The sequence below is a fragment of the Sinohyriopsis cumingii genome, chromosome 19 (genome assembly GCF_028554795.1).
Source record: "Sinohyriopsis cumingii isolate HCF-2022 chromosome 19, ASM2855479v2, whole genome shotgun sequence".
Taxonomy (NCBI): Eukaryota; Metazoa; Mollusca; class Bivalvia; order Unionida; family Unionidae; genus Sinohyriopsis; species Sinohyriopsis cumingii.
This window is the reverse complement of record NC_142979.1, coordinates 40,596,191-40,620,192: the sequence shown is the minus strand read 5'-3', so window position 1 is coordinate 40,620,192 and position 24,002 is coordinate 40,596,191. Positions and strand designations below refer to the sequence as shown.

At 36.2% G+C, this 24,002-nt stretch overlaps 2 protein-coding genes across 2 annotated transcripts; both read left to right on the top strand.

Moving 5' to 3' along the window:
• The first annotated feature begins 9,217 nt into the window (after positions 1 to 9,217).
• Positions 9,218 to 14,324, top strand: LOC149775552 (turripeptide Ici9.1-like). Its single transcript, XM_089944330.1, has 3 exons — positions 9,218 to 9,365; positions 12,168 to 12,306; positions 14,103 to 14,324. The coding sequence occupies exons 1-3, from the start codon at positions 9,329 to 9,331 to the stop codon at positions 14,188 to 14,190; spliced, it is 264 nt and encodes an 87-aa protein (XP_089800456.1). The 5' UTR covers positions 9,218 to 9,328; the 3' UTR covers positions 14,191 to 14,324.
• A 244-nt stretch (positions 14,325 to 14,568) lies between these two features.
• LOC149775551 (turripeptide Ici9.1-like) lies at positions 14,569 to 22,078 on the top strand. Its single transcript, XM_089944495.1, has 3 exons — positions 14,569 to 14,679; positions 21,371 to 21,503; positions 21,913 to 22,078. The coding sequence occupies exons 1-3, from the start codon at positions 14,637 to 14,639 to the stop codon at positions 21,977 to 21,979; spliced, it is 243 nt and encodes an 80-aa protein (XP_089800621.1). The 5' UTR covers positions 14,569 to 14,636; the 3' UTR covers positions 21,980 to 22,078.
• Positions 22,079 to 24,002: the final 1,924 nt, after the last annotated feature.

Genomic DNA, 24,002 nt, shown 5'->3' with positions numbered 1-24,002 from the left:
AAAAGATATCAGCTGCCTGCCGGAAATCAAAACAAGCACATAAGGATGATCAGTAAAAGGTGCTTCACAGAAAAGTGATGACTCTAAATATTAGCCTCAGAAGGGAACAGAGAGAACTAAGACAGGAATTCCGTGAGGTGTCTGCACGGAACAGAGGCCAGCTATATATCGAAATCATGGTAGCAGAATTTTATCAACAACTGTTTTACAGGTAGGTAAAAAAGCAATTGAAATAACACTGTGTACAGATAATGCTCATCCGCAATGATGATACTACATTAGTACAGCTGTAGGATATATTACATGGATAGGGAGGCATTTCTGAGCGCCTAGCAACCACATACAATCATCTCCTGCTTGAAAATAGGAGTTGTACCCTGTATGAACCCCTCTCTATACCCGAAGTATCAGAAGCGGATCATTCTATATAGAATATGTCGCTCATAAGGTTTGAGATCAAATAGGCATGACCGCAGAATAACTTAAATTAGGTGGCCTGTACATGGCTTTATCCCTTGCCAGACTTTTGAAAAAGCATCATCCATAGTGTAAGTATCGCCAAAGTGTTTAAAAGTATCATCATCCAGCCTGAGCCACACGGGCCATCCTTTACCCAAGAAATATAGGTTTTTTACGGCGAGAACCGTTCATAATAAGCAATATAAAAGTTGTTTCAACACGACCTAGATAGTAATTTGACCACTACCAAAATAAATTCCAAAGGGGTTTCACAAAAACGCTTCCCCATACCAACTCTTCTTACTGCATCATGAGAGCAGAAAGCAAGTACTGTAACACGAAGCTCTCTCGTAGATGCTATATACACACGGTATCACTGGCAGTCTCTAGCTCCTCTTAAATGACATACGAAGAGCAACAGGAGGGAAAGTAAAATTGTTAAACCAACTCAGCAGTCAGTTCCAGAATAGACAGGCTAGACAAGATAGACAGGATGGACAGGAAATTAAAGCACAGTGACACACTATCTCTTAATATAAACAAGAGCTTTAACAACAATCTGTTATACACAGTCCAACGGAATAATCTATGTACAATTGGGACTACCTTCATAGAATCACCCGTAGAAGCAGACAATGCGACTATCCTTGCTAACAACTCAGTGGACCTGCAAATTAAGCTCCAACTTTGCCATCGCTTGAAACCGACATCGTGATCTGCAGCTAACCTAAATGTAGAGTGGCACAGCCCTGGAACATGGGACAAACAATAATTAAGGAAACTAATTCACCAACTCATCTTGAGATCCGTCATGGACACAAATATAGAGGATATGATACAAAATGGAAGACGACCACTGTATTCCATTATGGGAACAGGTCTAGACTTGCGTGAACCTATTCTATCTTATATTATCGAATATTCTCACTTACATGAGCTATGACACTGATCTCCACAGCAGACGTGGGAATATTGAAAAAGTTTGTCCACATTAGACCTGGGAACATTAAAAATGTCTGTCCACAGCAGACCTGGGGTCAATAAAAATGTATGTCGACAGTAGACCTGTGAATACTGAAAACGTATGGCCACAGCATACATTGGAACACTGAAATAGTCTGTCCGCAGTAGACCTGGGAACACTGAAAAAGTATGACCACATCAGACATGAAAACACTGAAAAAGTCTGTCCACAGCAGACCTGGGAACACTGAAAAAGTTATGACCACAGCAGACATGGGAACACTGAAAAAATATTAACTAAAATTCCTCGTCAGATACACTGTCTACTTTTATTTTCATGTATGCTCGTTTTCGGATCATTTTCCTAATTATTTATTTTTGCACAGGATAGGGATTATGAAAATGAGACAAATACGAAAAAATAATAAAGTTAAATTTGTATCGTTAAAGAGTGTGATTTGTTTGCCAAAATCAAATACAAACAAGCATCATACAAACAAAACATCAATTTTTCATCATTAGAAGAACATCGTTTAAACAAGATAGAAGTTGTCATTGAAAGGGTGGCAAGACAATCCCCCAGGTCATTTACCTCCGGTCAATTTTATCCACCCCCGTCAATTATCACCCAGTCAATTACCACACCCATCACCTCCTGGTTATTTACCAACCGTGTAAGTTACACCCTGGAAAACTACCCCCATGACATGGTTATTTTCCTGCATGAAATCAGCACAAACACTGAATAAATAAGTAAAACATGAATAACGGTGTATGGAGCTCCCGTACGAAATTATAAACAAAAAGTTGCCTTCATGTGACAAAGATGCTTTAATCAAACGATAACATGCTGATGTACAACATATTGCCTATAACGAGAAATTGTATGGCCTTAATTAAGTGACGTAATTTGAAAAAGTTCCACAACTCACTCATTGTCCAGGTATTATGTCTTTTATCTGGATACTCTATGTATTACATATGCTCCTATACAATATATTATTCATGGGATGGCCGTACGATACTAATAACAAGAAGATGTCTGGTAGTTCAGACATTTTTGTTACCCGTTTGTCATCAGTAGCAAAAAAGAAAGAGCTACGTTGACGTTAATGTTTGCCTGTTTGGTGTAATTCATAAATATGATCAACATGGTGGGATTGAATAATTATGTGGAGCTGTACCCAGCTTACTCTTTTAGTACCCCTACCTAGTATTTATTTTTAAATATGATAATTTAAGTTATAATTGTGACATAATTTCTAAAGCAGTTTATACCACATTATAGAATATCGGATTATTTTGAAATTCCTGAAACGAGATAAGTTTGGATTGCAATGAAAAATAGTTGTATTTTATGTTAGGACTATGAAATTTTCAAAACCTGAATAAAGATTGACACATAGGAGTATACTCTTGGGATAACTGGAATATATTGTAGTCACAACAATTAATTATTAGTTATGTTGCAGTAATATAATTTGGTAGTTATCATCGTTTGATTCTCACTTTAAAATTATATTATAGTTAATCAATAAAACTTGGTCATATGTGGTACAAATCTAAATTCGAATAAAACGTCACGTTTTCTGACAGATACTGATAACGAATTGGTAAAAGAGGGGACAATTGACACGGGGAGTAAGTGGCAAAGGGGATGATTGACCGGAGGTAATTGATGTATTGACTGGGGGAGTGTAGTTTACCGTGGGTAATTGCCCTAGACCCATTAAAAGGTGAGATCAAAAACAGTGTGGTAGCGGAACCATTCATCAAGGTACGGGTTCTAACTGTCTCAATCAGGCTGATGTCCAACAGACCAGGCTCGGTGAATACATTGTCTACCAGTATCTCTCTGTCCCCGTTAAAGAGAATCAGAAGAAAGAAAGCACTTTGTTCTCACATGCGTCTCTCTTCAATATAAACATGTTGAGCATCTCCAAGATATCGTAGGATTTGTCCAGATTGCAAGAGCAGGTGCAGGTGCGCAAAGACGTCGAACTTGTGTTGCAGTAAGTGATGGATTGCAGTTCTCTAGCCATTAAGATAGCAATTAATTTAAGCACTAATGAAATTCAGGAAAGTGAATGATTCTGTAGAAGTCCTAGTTACAACCTGCATCGTCTGAGAGAAAGAATTTGAACTTCTTTTAATTCTCATAAACAATGTATATTTTTCTAAGCTCAGAGTATGATCAAATTCACTTCCTCAACACAGAAAGTACCTACAATGAATATAAAACTGATTAACTTGATGGGTATATATTTATAATCAATAGATTAATACAAATGGATAAACTTGATGGGTATATATTTACAATCAGTAGATTAATACAAATGGATTAATTTTATGGGCTTTATGGGCATCTATTTATAATCAATAGATTACTACAAATGGATTAACTTGATGGGCATATATTTATGATCAGTAGATTACTCTCTTATACTATCAAGTAGTTTATATTTGTTCTTAGGCGGAAACTAGAAGGAACATTTGTAGCACCACATTAACCCTTGCTCGTATTAATTACCCGAAACATGAAATCTAATTGCTCTGAGAAAATACAGAAATACAGGCGGGAATTAGAGTAAGAACAAAGATGGTATACTTATTCACGCTGACGAAATCAGTCAACTTGTTCAAGAACTAAAACCTATGTTCAAAATTGTCTGAACATTCTAGTCTATAACTGGAATTTAACATCGCGCTGGTTTGTTGAAATTGTACAGGGACAAGCAGCAGCACGACGGGGGTGGGTGGGGGAGAACCAAATAAAAAGTGCGGCCGACGTTTTTATTTGTTGGCTGGGGATGGCACCCATTTAATGCTCCGTTTCAAAATCTGAATCTAAATAAAAGCTGTTTTACCCAAGTACTGTTGACTCATTAAACTTTCCAAAGTCCAATCCGAGGCTTGCATGAGAGATGCCCCCCCCCCCCACAAACAAAATACGCGACCGATATTTTTTTTTTTTTTTATAGGGGGAAGTTAACCGACCTAAAAGGCGGCCGGACATAGATGAAAAAGAAATGTTCCAAGAAACACAGGGAAGCATTGGACTGACCAACGCATGGTAACATAAACTAAATGTGACACATCGTGATGTTTATTATGTGCTATAAAATGTGAATATTTTGTTTCTAGTTTTTAGTCACAATGTGAACAAATCATAACATAGCGGGAGGGGGCCTTCAAATGACCTAAGGGGTGTCTGGACCAAGTGTAAATGACACCAAAAATATAACCAGGCTCTATTTTCGAGACCAATCTTTTGAGAAAAACTTGTTGTCCCAGTTGTACTATTTCGTGGTCTCGTTCATGTTTTTTAATGAATCTGACACGGTTTATTTTTAGGCCACAGATGACCAAATGTTGGCCAAAAATAGAATGATTGACAAATGATCTTGGTAGCTACGATGTGTACTGATTAAAATAAATGAATTTTATTTTCTGATAGAATATTTTTAATGTAGCTGAATTAGTAATACCATCTGCTACACTATGCATTGAATTTGAGTGAATATCAAAATATTTGCCAGCAAGATATACTGATTTAAATTCTTTTGTTTCAACCGTATCAGGATTGATTGATTTTACTGGCTACTGTTGGTTTTTTGTTTTACCAAGTTTTCCAGCTTTTCCACGTCTTTTATTTTCTCTCTGTGTTATTGCTTAAAGATTTTTCAAACTGACTAGATCTTTATTGATAATGCCATTGAAGTATTCATATACAACTCTATGCGAGAGATAGTGTTTTATATTTTTGTCGCACGGTATTAAAATACTGACCGTGATATAACCTGTACTGTTGACAAATCCGAGAGATTTCTTGTTTTTGAAATTTCAGTCACTAATGGATCTTCTAAATTCATCGAGATCAATATTTTTTTCAGTTTGCTCCATATATCAATTTATCTTCTTCTAGTATAACATTATTTTTCGGTAAAGGAATATCTTTCGAGATAGTCTGTTATGTATTTTGTTATTATGTCATCAGAAGCGTTTAGTTTCTCGTAATATCGTTTGAGCACGCGATATTTTCGTCCATCACAATACACACATACTTGTGTTTTCCCGTTGGTGCCAACTCCGCAATTCAGACATGGTTGTGGTCCAGTACACACTGGCCATGTCATGACCACATTACTCACCACGACAATTTGTTTACAAGGCGTGATTTATCGGATCATGAGACATTGACAACTATTTTTTTCATCATGCATATTATATTATTTGGATAAAGTCTAATTGAAGAAAATACTTTTCTTATATATAAGGCTGGCTAATTCTACTGTTGCAAAACAGCTGCGGAAACAGTATTTTAGTCTAACGGGGATAAAACTACATTTTCCAGGTTGACAGTTGCACAAGAAAAAAATACTAAATGAGATAAAATCGTTATTAACTGCGAGTGAAATTGAGAGATTATTGGCGATCGAACCAAGGAAGCGCATAGACTGAAAAACAACACACCACTAGATTAGATTTTGACCGACTTAACGATAATCGAAAATAAATACCATTTGAACTACAGCTGCATGAAATACCATTTGAACTACAGCTGCATGATTTATCAAACAATCTCATGTTTTTTCAACATTCAGAATAGATGGTGATGGAATATTTATTGATTCCACAATGAATGACAAACGAGCGTTTACTATTGTTAATAATCTTGTTAATGACAGCAAGTATATATTCAGAATAAAATTTATAATGGAACATGTTAGAGAAGATGGTCCGACTTGGATTATTCGTGATAAACTCGATCCTGTTGAGAAATCATGGCGATATAACAGTGTCGTCACGATAAATAAAAATTCTAAACCAGGTATTTTTTACCGGAATAGACAAACGTACTACAATAACGCATATTCAGTTTTCGCAGTTGTTTTTGCACTTTATCGTTTATATTATCCAGATATTAATTCTCTTTCCCCAATGAAAACGGGCTCGCTAAATTGTGTGGCTCAACGTAAGAGAACACGTTGTAAGATCCAAACGGGGGAATGGACTTATAGAGTCACGTATAAAAGATAAATAACTGGAAAAACTATCTTAACAATGAAGCTTAAATAAATGACGTTGCCACATTTGAAATAAAAACTCTGAAGATTCCAATCGTGGTAAAAACAAAATAATTACTGCGCCTGCTGTAACGCAGTAATGTTGTGGCACTATTTTCCTAATGGCGTAAGACAATTTAACGTAGACAGAATCGACAGTAGTCTCGGCCACACACGCTAAAATATCACTCCGTCATGTATTGAATGTAACAGACGTAGAAGAGCTTCGTTCCTCAAAGATTATTACTCTTGTTAGCGTTTTCTTGCTGACCGTTATCCAATCTGGATGTTTTCAAGAATTACATGTAATTGTTCACAGGCAAATCCACGTTGACGAGCTGTAGAATCTAGTCTGTAGATTGCAGGGCGGCCAGTAGATATTACCACGCTGGAAATGTTATGTGTTTTTACATCCCACACGGGATCAGTTGCTCTTGCTGTACCACCCTCAAGTTCACCAGGTTCATATAAATACCTCACTGTTACTTTACTACCCAATAGTGGTTTTGGTTGATCCAACGGTGATTTTCGTCGTGGTATATGTCTTTTCGCATCTGTATCGACATGTTTCATGTTAATTCCGCTCGTGACCTCGTAGTTTAACGCGGCCACCACACGAGGTAGTCTCGCAAACCCTATCACGAGATCTGTCCTGAAGACGCACCGTTACACTCAGTAATTCTTGGACATACTGATGCATACTGTCCACATCTGATTTTAACGTTATGTTGTTACATCAGCGTCGTTACTGCACCGATAAATTCCTTACCAGGATCAATCTGTACCAGCTGTAACCATCGTAATGGTACTCGTGAACAACAAGTTCGTTCAAACGCTGCTGAGACGTCAGTTGCTGTTTTAGACGATAACGGTTCAGCCTCTTTGTATCTATTTGCAACGTCTACGACAGTCAACGCGTAGAAAGAGTATGTATGTGTGTGTGTGAGATTTTGATTTTTAATTTAGTTACAACATCGCTACAACATCTTCTGTGTGGCATTTTATAATGATGTCTAGCACTGGGGCATAATGCCACAGATATTTAGCATCATGTTCTACCCAGTCACATTATCCTGACACCAGGCCGACTAGTCCTAACACTAACTTCTTAATGCTGCGTGCAAAACTAGGCAGATAAAAGTACCATTTTTGTAAGTCTTTGGTATGAGGCAGTGGGATCCGGAAATCATGGAAACCTCCGCCTACGATCAGGTTCTAGTAATCACAGCGTTCTATGAACTGATTGTTGCAAATGGTCACAGGTTAGCAAATACAAAATGAGTACTTTCCGATAGATCAAGTTCAAGACTTTCGTGTCAGATGGTCAAATGGTCTATCCTCACACAGTCGTAAGTTTGTCAGATCATCGTCTCTTGGGAAATGTCTGTGGCATAATTATGAACGAAAGGTACATGTGTGCTATGAAAAGATAAAAATGGACAAGCATTTTTATTACAAGGTTCGTCTGCGAATGCATTATAAGACTTGAAATGCCATGACTTATGTAATTATTGGGACCACCTATACTAAAGAGAATATACTCTCGAAGGACCACAACAGATGAAATTTCTTGTCAGAGATTTTCAAAGAGTCCTTGAAAAACGGACTTATAACAAAACTAGCCTTCTAGAAATTAAAGTCAAGATACCTGTTATACATTTTGTGAGAAAGGATGCAGGGCTTCAAAATATCCACAGCGTCAAAGAAAATCAACATATAAAAAACAGGAGAAAAGCGAGACAAACAAATAATACCCGTCATATTGGCATGTACAAGGGCATTGGTCTACAGAGTATTGCAAGAAAGTGGGACAAAAGGAAAGGGAGGATTCAAGAATAAAACGAACAAGGAAATAGAAAATGACCCCATTCCAGCTTAGAAACTGAAAGTAAGACAAGGAGAAATAAAACAGCTGAAGACCCAGTGCCAGTGAGGAAATAAAAAAGACAGCTGTGATAGACCTTTGTCATGTGATTTGAAATTTCATTGTGATTTACATTCACGATACTATACTAGAAAGTATGATTTGATTTTGTTTCTGAGCTATGCATGAGATATTCAAACATGCACACGCAATCTCTCTCTCACACACAGATTGTATGTAGATACGTCATTACTGGGTTATGGTCACTCCAAATGGCGTGCCGCCGAATATCCCTCACGTGCCTCATACAACTACTGGTGGGATTCTATGACCTCTAACGGGAATTTGATATGGAGAGGTTCTCTGGCCACTAAGGTTCCTTTTGTTCCATGTTTTCTTTTTATTAACACACACACACACACACACACACACACACACACACACACACATTGTAACCCAAGGAGGGTATGATTGGGCTTTTTCATTGCCTTGTCACACTCAAATTGAGTCGTGTTACCGTTCTGTAGAGAAGCAGATCAAATAGGTTAATTTTCCATCTGCAGATACAATATATAATCAGTCTTATAACCGATTCATTGGTGATCCTTGCGTACGTGCAGAGTTATAAATAGACGAAGTATACTAGCTTATATGAGCACTCGGGAAGAAAGTTAATAGAGGACATTTTCTCGTCGAAGTGTACACTGTCCGTTAAAATTTAAACTTTGAGGCAGTGTAATACCCTACTGCGTCAATTATCTTTGTATATCTCATTTCTTTATACATAGAAACAGTTCAATGTATGTTTGATTATTCACGCGTTTGTTGCTCTTTCGGATTTTCGGTCATACGTTACACCATATACATACGTAATTGCACTCGGCCTTTAGAGCGATAAGAAATGTGAATTTAACACACGGAATAAAGCCTCGAGGGCCATTAACGAGATCTTATATCATAAGCCAAACATAGCAAAATGGAAGGAATAATTGTACTTTGCTTACTTGTTGCTGGTGAGTCTTTAATTCATTTATTACTACCAATACATAATGTTCCATTAGAAGGCCTAATTATAGTTCCATAAATGGGATTAAAATGATAACTAATTAAACGAAGGATAGTATTTTTCAGTAAGAAATACTTTTCAAAGACTTGCAGCATGTTTTGCATCCTCTATTAAGTAATAGGAAAAAGCACATGATGAGTTCCTGCCCAGGGCCAAAGTAACACAAAAATCATAAGAACTAAAATAAAGGTTTATATTGTTTGTAATAACAATTTATTTTGACCGCTCAGGTTGCCTAAGTGGTTAGAGCGTCCACCTCGGATGCAGGAGGGCGCGGGTTCGAAGACCGGCCGAGTCATACCAAAGACTTAAAAATGGTACTAACAGTTGCTTTGCTAGGCATTAAGAGGATAGTGTTAGGACTGGTCGGCTTGGTGTCCGGATAATGTGACAAGGTTGGACTAAAAGAATTTATGTCAAGGTTTGCACCGTGACAACGAAATCCCAGTTAAGGGATTACATTATCTGTCTCCCACGAAGCTCTGCCCATGGGGGAGACAAAAAATGTAAATCCGTGACTACATGTGATGGCGCTGACCTGAAAATGTACTGAGTTATGTTTACAGATAGGATAAAATTCACCATGTTGTGTTGAACGAACCATAACCAAATAGCTTGATTTCGTGTGCGCTCGCGCACAAGCGTGAGTGCGTGCGTGCGTGTGTGTCCAAACGTTTTGTATGGTGTTTTCTCAAAGTTGGAGAGACCTTACTTTGCTATATGGGTTTTTGTGTTACAGTCCTGTTGTTATTTTTTTTATTTTGAATCAACTCTGTCAGGCACAGCCGAAAACAAGAAGGGTTTCTCCTTTTTAAAGGTTGTTCTTAGCGCGTGGACAACATGACTGAGATGACCTAACTTAGACAACCAGACTGAGATAAGGAAAGTAATGTTAGTAAAACCGCTAGATGTCTCTGTCGCAATGGTGAGAAATGATGCCCCAGTGCTAGACATCACTATAAATCATTATAAAATGCCACACAGCAGACATCGTAGCGATATGACTGAATTTTTTTAGAAACTACGTTAAAAATACAAATAACACACACACACACACACACACACACACACATCCTTTTACATACATATAAACTCTATCAACACATTGGAAAACATGTATAAATTATATACAATCAACATAAAGATAGCATCACAAGGGCGGTATTAGTACTCTTTTCTGTTGCCTTATTACCGTATCAGAATCACGTTAAGTAGTTTTACCTTCCCATAGAGAGCCAATTCTTACATGGCTTCTAGGTTCTTTCTGTTTAAATTTTAAATAAATATGCAAAAGTAGTTTGCGTTTTGGTTTCTTTTTCAGTCCAGTAATTCAACATGTACATTTTTATGACATATTTATCATGTTATCATGGTAGCAATGATATACGAAGCATGTTAGCACATTCTAGCATGCAGCCAATGAGCTCAATCAATGACGATTTCACATCAACGTGTACTGGGTATTTACAACTTTGAATTGTTAATAAGTCCACTGTTTACAATTTCTTTGTATTTCCTCTCTCTTTCATACACGGAAATCGTTGAATTGATATTAAGTTATTGACTCATTGGTTATATATATATATATATATATATATATATATATATATATATATATATATATATATATATATATATATATATATATATGTATGTATGTATGTATGTATGTATATATATATATATATATATATATATATATATATATATATATATATATATATATATATATATATATATATGTGGTATATTTTAATATTATTTAATCTTTGTATATTTTAAAAGTACATAATGTTGGTATATTTAAAAATGTATAGAATGTTGGTATATTTTAAACACTTGATAAATTGTCGTTAGGAGTTAACAAGACGCAAAAGGAACGTAAATTTTCAATATTAATGTTTGATTTATACCCAATTTTGCAATTGCTATGCTTGATTATGATAGTTATTTCATATAATGAATCACCGTCGACTGTTTTCAGTTGAACTTTGTTTTCTGTAAATTATTTTTATCTTTATATCAAAGCTTTTTAGATTGTACTTATATACTACATTAACTTTTTCCTCACATATTACACCATATTTTAACAATTTTAAAATTTAAATCCAATTCATGATTTATAAGTTACATTTTTGAAACACTAAGTCCAATTCACAATTTATAAGTTACGTTTTTAACAATTAAACCCAATTTATTACTTATAAGTTACATTTTCAAAAATTAAATCTAGTCATTATTTGTGCAGTACATTTAAATCAATTTCATTATTTTTAGAAATATGTGACATTTATATAACATTTTTTAAAATATTAAATCCAATTCTTTATTTATAAGTGACATTTTTAAAAATTAAATCAAGTTCATTATTTTATAAGGTACAGTTTTTAACCAGTTGTTTCATCTGAATTAAATGACAAGAACTTTTAGAGCAAGTGACCTTTCCAGGATCTTCCAAATCGCTCGTGTTTGATTGGCTATCTTATGTAACAGTCTAGAAGCTGAAGTCCATGAATATTTTATTTTTTTATTTTCTGGTTTAAATTGAACGTGTTGAATGCGAGTAATATTCTTCACTGGTTTGCAAAATCTCACAGAAATCTCAAAAAGGAATACATATTAATAATTTTCTTATGGATTACATTTTTACTACACTGGGCCCATTTGGTATCGTGACATCTTTTGTACAGCGAATATTTTGAAGTTTGATGAATACTTCGTATTATGCAGTATGCATTTTATTTTCCAGCTGCAACTTGCGTCCCAGTGGATCTCCAGCAAAGTGTCCATCACTGTAACTCCTTTTGTCCCATGTATTATATGCCCTTCTGTGCATCGGACGGACACACGTACGGCAACGAGTGCTTCATGAGAACCGAGCTTTGCATGTAAGTATTCATGCACCCCACCCCAACCCCAGCATCCAAATGGTCTCCTGCAGTTTTAAGTCATTTGCGACATTATCATTATTATTATTATTATTGCTGTTGTTGTTGTTGTTGATGATGATGATGTTGTGTTGGTAGAAGTTGTGCTGATGGTGATGGTGAAAAACGTGGTATCATCGAGATGGTGATGAAGACGATCATGGTGATGGTGATTATGATGATGATGAATTCTCTGTTTACAACCTCTTGATGGTATTGTGTCTGGTTTCTTGTTACTTCTGATCGTGATATTGTTTTGTGTCTTGGGGACTCACCTACCTTAGCATCAAAACTGTTCTGAAGCGTGCTGCTTTCTGTCAGTCGGCCTGGTTTTAGGGATATTTTTAGCTTCTTTTGGATGTCTTTTAATGTGTGTGGTATAACCCCTAGCGCTCTACACAACTGTTGGCTGTCTTTGCGTGTGGTATAACACTTGGCGCTCCTACAACAACCGAAACGATTACCGTCTGCTTTTTGAAGACATGTTGGACTTCTCTAACTAGTTCAAAGTGTTTGGTTAATTTTATCTATAATATAGGCCAGGCACCTCTCCTTGTCAGCCATCGTTATGTCGGACATTCAGTGTTGAATCCGAGGGGTTGGTCTGGGATGTTGAAATTCCACACGATTTGAGCCTTGCTAGTAACGACCACTTTTACTGACCTGTGATCATCACAATGGACGGTGCTCTCAAACCCATGTTTTCTAGAAAGCTGAAAGGGTTAGTTTGTCATGTCGATTTTGTATTTACGCTGGGAGAACTTGCTTTACTCAGTAATAAGGTGATTTACATTCTCGTTCATATATTATTTATGCACATTCGGTGCAGTGTTCAAATCAAATGACTGTGTATGCAGGCTGCCACTTTGTTGACGATGATTGCTTGGACATGCACTGACTTCCTGTGGCCTGCTTGTTTCCTAAGTTGGAGCCATCTTCATATACCCTCTAGTTGTTTTTTCTCCCCGATGAACAAACCGTGCATAGCGTTCCTGCCACATTCTCAGTTGATGATCCTTGCCGGGTTCATTCTCTTTGATACTGAACTCTCCTTGGATTCAGTTCTTCATCGCTTTCCCAAACGTATTTTAATTTTGTCTTCTTCTGTTACGAATCTAAGTCGTAACATATATAACAGAAAAAGTGAAACCAACAATTTAATTAAAATCAACAAGAACTTTATTTCTCTACAATACAAACTGAAAATTCAAAAGCAACTTACAATACTGTAAGTTAAATTTCAAATAGTTCCAAATGTCCAATTACAAGTCCAAAAGAATAGAATATTCCAAATGAATTCCAATAGTCTTGAATGTCCTGATATAGCAGAATGATGCAATCCAGAATGTCTTTGAATATGTTCACAAAATTACAAAGCAATTTATTAATTCAAAAGTCAAAGAAAAGTTTAGTAATTCCAATGATTATTTTATATAAATAATTCCTCTCGAATCATAATTGATTTCAGCTGCAATCTCTGGTTACAAATGGACTCCCACAGACATATCTAAAACCGGATGAATTATTTGTTTATCACATAACTATTTATTCACATGTTTGCATGACCTATATCGTAGCAGAATGTAACGCAATCCTATGGAGAAACCTAGTTACAACTTGATAGTTAGCTCTTTTAAACATTCAGTCAGTAACTTAAACTCATGGACAAAAGGTAAGCTTACAAGATAGATTAAATATATGTATCACGTTATTGTTATTATTATTATTATTATTATTATTATTATTATTATTCACAGGAAAGGGGTGGACACGCAGAGTGTGAAATTCGTCCATCTGGGTCCCTGCGAGCAGAGTTCTACTGATGCAAATCCTGCACTACAATAGACTGCACATTGGCACATCATTACAACGCGGAAGACATTATCGTATCTTTCAGTTGTAAAGATTTATAGTCGATTCACAGGCTTTATGTCATAAGTATTGACAATTTAAAGCAATGGAAAGAAATGCATAGTTTAGAGTTGTTTTTATATTTTTATATGTATCAGATAGTGATCAATTTAGCTATTGCTGTAATCTTTGACTGATTGATTGATTCATGCCCACCGCCCCACTATCCTTCTTAACTTAACATTGAATTAGTTTTCTTCTTTTCTTCTGATGAACTGTATATTTGTCTGTATGTCTGTCTGTGTAAGTCTCTGTGGAACACCATTCATTTCAAACTTTGCCAATCCTCTCTCTACTATGTATGAAATATGGGATAGACCTTAAGATAAGGCATGTCACGGTGTTATGACAGATCTTCCATCGTAAGTTGAGAGACAGAAATGACCGGCACACCCTTACTGGTTCTTTGCACATTTCTGCTTGGTAAGTAATTCTCTTACTTTCTCTCTTTCTCGAAAGACTTATGATCTATTCAGCGACTTAAATTTGTAATCATTTAAAATATGTTCAGTCAGTTCAAAACGATTGCACTCTTTCAACATTCGCTTGTCACTTTTCCCATCAATATTTATATATATATATATATATATATATATATATATATATATATATATATATATATATATATATATATAATTTTACGGGAGGGGGGCATAGTGGCATTCAATCCTGTTCAAATGAACCAAAATGTGCAATTTTCATTATTAACGAATCTCGAATCTGGCTTAAAGGTTTGTCAGCTCTTTCTATAGACGTAGGTTTCATAATATTTTCCTGAGATGGTTTTATTTATATTTACCAACACCCTATATCGCCAAGAGTTAAGTCTTTCAATATGACCACGTGTTATGACCGACGATGGTAACATCATCCGGAAATGCCTGGATTTAAATGTCCGACATTGTCAGTTTGTATTAAACTGTAGTTCATGTACATGACAATAAGCACCTGTTTGCCAATTGGCATATCACGAAACTCGTAGGAAAGCTAGTACATTTCATGGCTCATGGACTATTACGATAGATTAGAAAGGTCACAGAAGGTCGTAGGTTAATTGACGCCATATTCGCGATAGGCGATGCATGTAGAAATGCATGTCTCTCTTACTTGGAAGGGAGGAAGGATATATCACACAATTATTGGGTAGGGAGGGATGTGGTGTGCAAGGTCCCCAGAAAGGTCCCAAGTAATGTACCATTATAATGTTCTGTGACTATACCTATTCGTGTACTAATGATTTGCTACCTATAGTACTCAGTAAACCTGTCTGAAAGTAAATTCTTAATATTTATTCACACAAAACTACGTCAAGGCAAATGTGCAATTCTCTAATCTTATCCCAGGATTAAACTGAAGTGATCAGCCAAAGATAATCCAAGATGAACCTATTTATCTCTCATAATGACCCAATCATGAAGAAGGGAACACACTGATGTACCGCCAGGCTTACAAAATGCACCAGAATTACCATCGCACAGGAAGCCCCCACTCCCAATCGAATCTTTTACAGGAATATTTTCTAAGGACCGGGTGTAGTGAGGGAGTACACGAAACGGTATTATCTGTTTTTATGGTATACCTTACCCATATTTGGGTTGCAAGATAATAAGCAAACAAGTTTATCAATGTACGCTATGTATATGGAACAATCCTTGTGGTTATGGTTACGAGGGGTAATAGCAAAACTTCATTAACGACACCATTGTTTTGTACATTGTCCAGAAATACTGTCCTTTTGAAACATACGTCTTTTATATGGAACATTCACGAAGACAAATTTCATCAGAGACAAATGCGTATGCAACTAATCACGCTAAGGAAAAAAATAACCCAACAGTTTGAAGTGAAGTTCGAATATTACATAATTATAATTTGTTTTAGCTTGAATAGACAAACTTAACATGGCATGGCACACCACACAGGGCCTGTTTTGATGGATTTTGCGATTGATTTTCACAAATTTAACGTCATTATTTTGTGACGGAGTTTTGCTGTCCGATTGGCTGAATTTAGTTTCTTCCATCATGCTTGTTTCGAGTCAGTCTTTTACACTTGCTTTTATGTATTGCATATGGATACAGACAAGCTGTTTACATATCTCCTTATCAACGATGACGTAAGTCTGTAGAACAACGACGTCAAATTGTTTATTAGAAAATGCGTAATGTACCTAGCTGAAGAACATTCTCATGACGAGTGTGCGAAAGCGCTAGAAAAGAATTAGGGTACAAGTATATTAATAATTTCCTCTAATTGCCGTTTTCTCCTCTATAATGCTATATGGATTGATTTACAGATTTTCACACACACACACACACACTCCTCCCCCCAAATAGGTGTTTTGTGAATGACATCAAAGGTTCTCGGAAATGCTTAGATATCGTGGTAATAAACCATTATCAGGATGTATTCATGTGATCCTGGGTCATCCAATCCAAAACGAGGCTAAGCTAGGCACCAGCTTCATTTTATCTCGCAACCATGGCTGCTACAATTGATACTGGCAAAGGAAATAATCGTGACGAAAATTGTTATGTTCTGTTGTGCAATGGCAATGCTAGAATTACATAGATTTAAGCTTAAACCATATTCCATCAGTGAAGAAGATGGAGCTTCGTAAAATGGATTGGTACAATACGTCGTGATGAGGGGCTGAATTTTAAGGTAAGAAACTGGATGATTGTTGGTGTGTTTGTATTTTCTTGCAACTGAATGATATAATAAAGAGAAATCCAAGCGCAAAAAAATCTGTCGATGAAGCAAATGAGTATATGTATGTGTGTTTCATTTGTAGGTTTCTACAAATGTTTTGCCTAGTCTCAGTCCACAAAACAGGGTAATCGAAAACTTGGCGTATCTCCACGCAGCGCATTTAAAACAGATATTATGAATTTATGTACGAGTAGTAATTACAGAAAAAGTGAACTTTATTATCTCGTTGAGAAAAAAATTAGTAGAATGAAAACGACCACGATAGAGAAGAAAGATAGCACCAGTACAATGAACATGATGAGAGGACAAGTTGAATGAAATTGAGAGAGAGAGAGAGAGAGAGAGAGAGAGACTGGATAAGAATTAACGAAACTATTGATAAAATATATTGATGTGTGTAAATGTAAGTAAAAATGCACACTTAAATCACAAGCCATTGAAATTCTATTATTGTAGTAAGTTAATGTCAGGTCAGAGAATCCCTCAAAAGGGAAGTATATATATATATATATATATATATATATATATATATATATATATATATATATATATGATTTTTTCCTCCTTTTTTCTTGAATATTCTGGTATTTTTATTTACAGTGATATAATTTCAATGGCCTGTGCTGAAGTAATTTTTTTGACAACTAATTATTGCAATTAACTCACAGTTTAGTTTTTCTTTTGTTAGATTATCACAAATACAGTTGTCTGTTCCATACACTTTAAGCAACAGGACTATAGATGGACACTCAACAGACGTTGCTTAAAACCTGATGCTATTCCAACAATCTTGACTTGAACAACTCGATCTACCTAGCTTAGCCTCGTTTTCGCGATACAGTAATATTCATGAGGCTCTCATTAAGAATGATTTATAGGACTTCGTATGTATGTATGTATGTATGTATGTGTATATAACATGGCTTTGGTATAAGGCAATGTGATATGACAATGCTGTGGATATATCAAAGTATTATTCGCAAATGGTGCATATAATTATGGTTTCTACTGAAAATCATTGCTTCTATATTCTCCAGACCCAGTTCGAGAAGGATTGTCAGTTTTAGTCAAATATAAAACAGGAAAATAATGAGAGAAAACGAATCCTTGTTTACTACTTAATCAATAGTTCATAAACGAAGTAAACATTATACAATTTTATCGTAATTCCTCCACCTTTCCTTGCTTTTCTGTCTCTCCTTTTTAAGTTGCCACTCTTTCTCTGTATCTCTCGATCTGTGATGGTACAACCGACAGTTAAACTGATCATCTCAGGAGAGAGAGAGAGAGAGAGAGAGAGAGAGAGAGAGAATTTTATGGCCCGTGGCAATATTAAGTCCAACATTAAAAAGGGCTTGGATCAACCGTCAATAACTTGTAATGATTCAATTATTTCCTGTAAAATAAAGGCTCATAAAAAATAAACATTATAAATATGAGTATATGCTTTTGCATGTGTTATAAATAAAATATATACCCTGTATTTCGGATACACTAATTGTTATATGTGTTTTTTCTGTGATAGATTTATGCATCTTGCGTCATATCCAAGACACAGAGTACATATTATACATTCTCTGTCTGTATGTTTGTCTCTCTCTGAAGTCTTTGAGTTTGAGGGACCTGAAAAAATTCGACGGTAAATCTAAACTGAGTACTATGAATGTAGTAGCAGAGGGCACTTTTTGGGTCGGACATGTCAAGCATTGTGTGTGTGTGTGTGTGTGTTGGACTGCGAATCAGAAGATATGAGTCAGAGTTTCCACTGCAGCTCTTTATTTATGTAGTTTGGTATCCTTTCCCACTGTCCCACAGTCAGTACGCAATGACAGCGCTGGTGGTCACATACATCGTGATATATTTTGTGCTTCTTTCTATTCAATTGTGTGGCATTTGAGGGGGTTTTATGGTTGGGGTTGGGTGCTCCAATATTTTAATTAAACTATAATAGAAGTCCCACCAATCCTCGATTTTGGTTGGAAGTTAAGTTTAGTGAAAGATATGTAAAGCCCCAGTCAGCAATGCCGACGGTTAGATGGTTAAATATACAAAACGGTTGAAGTTCAATGAATAACAATTTAATAACAATTCAATAATCAAATTCCCAAATACAATCCTTCCGCTCGACCATTGAATAGCCTGTTACATCACTTGATTATCAGTGTGAGATCAATTTCCACCTATCCATGTATTATATTTATCTGTGGTATTGTTTCTCCTATTTCTCCCAATCCCTTCACCTATTCCTCCCCGACTTTCTCCAAATTCGTTCTCCTTCTCCTCGACTGTTCTATACTCCTTCTCCTCCTCCTCCTCCTCCATTTTCTTCTCTAGATTCATTTTACTCCTCCTCTACCATCTCTCCATCGACTAGACTTCCGTCGACTTCGACTGTTTCAGCTAGTCTCCATTCCATCTCCACCTCTAGAAGGTTTGAGACTCAATAGAACCCGAAGTTCTGTGTCCGCTAAAAAGCTTCATGCGAAGACACATTCGGTAAAATATTTTTCCTTAACCCTCTCATCTCACAATACACACAGCCCATCATACGATAACGGCTATTAAATTGCTTCGGTCACGCATTCATTCACATCGAGGTACCTATACGTTTGGTAAGACGTCATAATACAGCACGGTATCAATTACTTCTTATACATACATCAATAAATTCCTAATCCTGTTATACTAAATAATATCACAATAATCAGACGCATTTCTTTACCTTGCAACTCATACAAAGTACACAACACTCAAATAGTCATGCTCTGATATATGCATACATCCATAGTAACTAATCTTATATACTTCACCCATTTTCCAAATTGACAATTCAAGCAGGTGCAAATTCTAACATAATGCATTAATAAATGTATTTGTTTACTACGAGGTAACCTAATAGCGAATTACAAAATTAATTCTGACCACAAGTTAGCAATCTACATAATTATTTACGTAAAACTCAAGCCCATTTCTCAAATACGCATGTAAATGAAACACTACAAATGTAAGTCTACATACTAAACGATGGTAGTAATTAAGTATACATACTACAAATAATTACAATTATGATGCAGTAATATTCTGCAAAAATCGAGCAAATAACTTACTTTTTCTTTCCTGAGTATATACCTCTAAGTTTTACCGCCAATTTACGAGTGGTTCTCTCGGAGTAACCCTATATTGCTCAGCAATATTCCTAGGTGAGACTGACTTTTCATTTAAAAGTTCGAAGGTATAATTCGCGCCGAATTGTGATCACGCACTCTATCTCAATTTCTGATTGGATATCGCTGTAGACCGATCCATTCAAACTTAACGGACACTTTCCATCTCGCTGTCTGTCATGGTGGGGACGGATGAGAACACGCCTTGTTCACCCCGCGGGCTTCCCTGTGATCTTAGGACTCAGCTGTGACATATAGGTGTGGTACGGCACGCCTTTGTCAAATGATGCGATCGGTAGCCTTTGCCAACTCAAGTTTTCCGGTCTTCTGACTGGTCACGGTAACATTGCGCAAGAGATTAACACTAGCCTGCGGAAATCTTTTGACATCAAACGCATGGCTGCAGTAATATTTCCAAGTCAGTAGATTATAGCTTATACATGACTTTATAGCTGGGGCTTAACAAACGTGACAAGGTTCTTGTGCGGGTCTCGAACTCCGTTCTTTGGTGTTGCAGTCTGAATTGCATTTAATCTTTATTTGCCGGAACTGAGATACGTTTGGATGCAAAGGAGGCATTTGTCGCCGCTTCGTAGAAAGAAATAAAAACAATTCGACAGTTTTAATCTATGCGCAAAATTAATATAAATACATAAAGCCGACATTGATTGCAACGGCAGCATTTAAACAATGAACATTTTGGAAATGAAGGAGTATGTATGTCCATAAAATCAGGAGTGTCTAGATGATGCGAGTTTAACCGGTCTCTGAAAAAAAATTCCTCTCACGGTGTAGTGATAGAAACACTTTTCTTTGACTGAAAATTCGGCTTTTATTTTTTGGTTATTTTGTGCTAATATCAATAATATGCACAAAAATGAGCAATCTATAGTAGAAGGCAAATTTTAAGAAAGAGGTTACTCGGTCGTTGGTTTGTTTAACGGTACTCTAATCACATTATTGATTTTAAGTGCCTTTATCGGGGATAAACTTTCGCATGAAATGTGGTCTGTTCTGTGCGGGTAACTTGAAGAAGCCGTCCTGTCCTCCCTGGGCATGTAACTAGAAAAGACGTCCTAAGACTCAGCACTTGCTTTGGGAGAGTAGTTGGGAGCAGCCGACCTGGTCTCACCTGGCGGTGGCTAAGTAGGGAGGATAACCATAAAACTAGCTTAAAACGGATATATCGCTTTCAACAAAGTCAACAAAAATAATATTCTTTTTTCCTCGTCGATCAGGAGTAAGTGCCTTTGTACCGGCGGACGTCGTATCACACTGTCCATGCCTGTGCCCGAGATATTACATGCCGTTCTGTGCCTCCGACGGGAAGACGTACGGCAATGAATGCGACATGAAATGCACATTATGTTTGTAAGTATAATACTGCTCTATTGTTATTGCCTTTTACTTGGTTAACCATCAATCTATGCGTTATTGTAATATTTGTTATGAATCACTCCGAATAGATCGATATAAATTGAAACTAATCCCCAAGTTAGGCTCACAAATTTTACTTCCTACTTATAGAACTACCAACGAACATATATCTACACGCCTGTTCCCGTGTTGATAAATGTCTATCGGTAAAAAAATATATGGCAAAGTTTTGCAACATGTGGAGTGTCGAAAGATAATGGTTATCGCAAGGTTCTAATTCCGACATTGTGCACATTTCTTTAATAATAAGAACTCTGTCATAACCAAATTTACAAATCGCGACATGAGTAAGTAGTTTGTTGACTAAGTGACCCACTATAATCACTTTGTTTTTATTTTCCAGAGCAGGTCTCGATCCCGAGAGTGTGAAATTTGTTCATTTGGGACCATGCGAGGGTCCAGCACCTTAATGCCCTGGTCATCAAAATGCTATAGATTCCCTTGAGAATATGGTTTTGTCGTATCTTATTTAACACCATAAATAAAAATAAACACAGCGTTACAATATTTTTCATGCGTGCATTGTGTATACTATTAGCTTAGCTCTGAACTACTTTGTATTTGTATATAAAGGACATAGGTACTTAAAGGACAAACATTTTAGGGTCTTTAAATGTCCAAACAAATAAGTTGTAAAGTATAAGAAAAGAAAACTAATTGTAGGGCAGGAAAAAAAAACATGCTTTTGTACAAACTGGAAAGCACTGTACTGCAGGAATCTATTAAATATAGTCAAATTATGTTGAGTGCAGTTTTTGACAGTACGTCTAATTTTTGCATCAGCTGTCATATTTGATATTCGATTGACATCATTTGTACGGTTAGCAAGCAGTGTATAGCACGATGAACGTTTCTGCACTGTCTTATCTTCAGTCAAGTGGGTTTCGAGAATTTATGCATTACAATCGTTGGCGGACACAAGACCGACAATGCACAACGATTGGAGAGCCACACCACAAGTTCACTAGTAGTAATAGGGGTCAATATGGTATAAACCACAGCAGAATAACTTTTGACAGTTAACATAACCTGTATAATTACATTTTTATTGAAGTGAGAAGCGTACTGCTGGGTTGATATTATATTAAATCTGACAGTGCATGTGAAAGAGCTAGGAATACAACAAAAGGCAGAAACTCTTATTCACCTCCCATTAAGTCAAGAGAAGGACGCCATCGATAATTAATTTCGGAACTTACACTCGACTTTATTCAACCTGTTACAGATGTGCGATCCTGTTGTTTTTTTTTAGTCCAAAGCGTGAATCAAGTGGGTCCACTACACAACTATGTGTAATATTATTCCAGTCATGCTCTATCTTTAGACGAGGATATATTTATATAGTCTAAGCCTGACCTTCTTTAATGGTAATTTTTGGACTTTTTACATTGAACACAATCTTAACCTTCCTATTTGTTGATATTTTGATCAAGAAGTAGAACGAAATGGACGTAAAGCTTACGAAAATGTATTAAACTAATTTTTGAAGTGTCTCCCCTAAATTTAACCAACAACCGTATCAATGAAAATTTGCACAAATCTATTTTAAGCCGACCCATACAAGTCACCGATGCTTTTGCGTAGACTATCTGACTTACGTGGAGATAATATGATCAATATATTTGAATCAAATTATTGTTAGTTTCCTTTTCTTGAAATGTGTGACGGCGAGATACCGTGTCCACGGTTATGGCACTCTGAGCGAGGTTCTAGACAGCGCGAGTCTTTAGTTGTTTGCAGGAATGGAATTCGGACTGGAGATTAGAGTAGCCAATGATGTGATTCTATGTTACATCGGATATTTAGAGGCTAACCGCAAATTTCACATTCTGACTGATGAGGTATTCGTTATCCCAACATTGGGTATTATATATTTCGGTAAGAATCAAATGGTTATATCCATGACACCAATGTCCTTAGAGTCTTGACAAATGAACCTCAAATCATCAAATCGTTGTCTCGGAAATATGGAAGATGACATGTGTTATGTATATTTGATAGAATATTATATTTGGTTTAATTTAATTGTTTGTAAGTTTTAAAATCGTTTTAGTTTTATTTTCGTTATGTGAGAGTAATCTAATTTTGTTTACTAGGAATTTGATATTTTTCATAAATTAGTTTGACCTGACTGTTAGCTATCAACACCGAACTTTGTATCTTGTGTTGACCTAATTACTGGCCTTGATTAAGAATCAAGTAAATAAGTTCTTTTTTTAAATTAATTTTTAACGTGTGATGGAAATAGTGTAATCGAGGGTGTACTGGATTGCGTGCCATTAGATATGTAGATACCTTCTACACCATTCTAGAATGTGATCTAGTGACCCTCGTCCGGGAATCTGTTTTCGGTCTCAATTTATTGTATGACATGTGTTTATAGAGAAATATGGCAGTTGAGCTTCTATATTCTGGGACGTAAAGATGTTCCTT

Excerpts from the sequence above, each read along its gene's own strand:
- LOC149775552 (XM_089944330.1), top strand. The coding sequence starts at position 9,329 with ATGGAAGGAATAATTGTACTTTGCTTACTTGTTGCTG. Across the intron at positions 9,366-12,167 it reads ACTTTGCTTACTTGTTGCTG|CTGCAACTTGCGTCCCAGTG; the intron begins GTGAGTCTTTAA and ends TTTATTTTCCAG. Across the intron at positions 12,307-14,102 it reads ATGAGAACCGAGCTTTGCAT|GAAAGGGGTGGACACGCAGA; the intron begins GTAAGTATTCAT and ends TATTATTCACAG.
- LOC149775551 (XM_089944495.1), top strand. The coding sequence starts at position 14,637 with ATGACCGGCACACCCTTACTGGTTCTTTGCACATTTCTGCTTG. Across the intron at positions 14,680-21,370 it reads TCTTTGCACATTTCTGCTTG|GAGTAAGTGCCTTTGTACCG; the intron begins GTAAGTAATTCT and ends CTCGTCGATCAG. Across the intron at positions 21,504-21,912 it reads ATGAAATGCACATTATGTTT|AGCAGGTCTCGATCCCGAGA; the intron begins GTAAGTATAATA and ends TTTATTTTCCAG.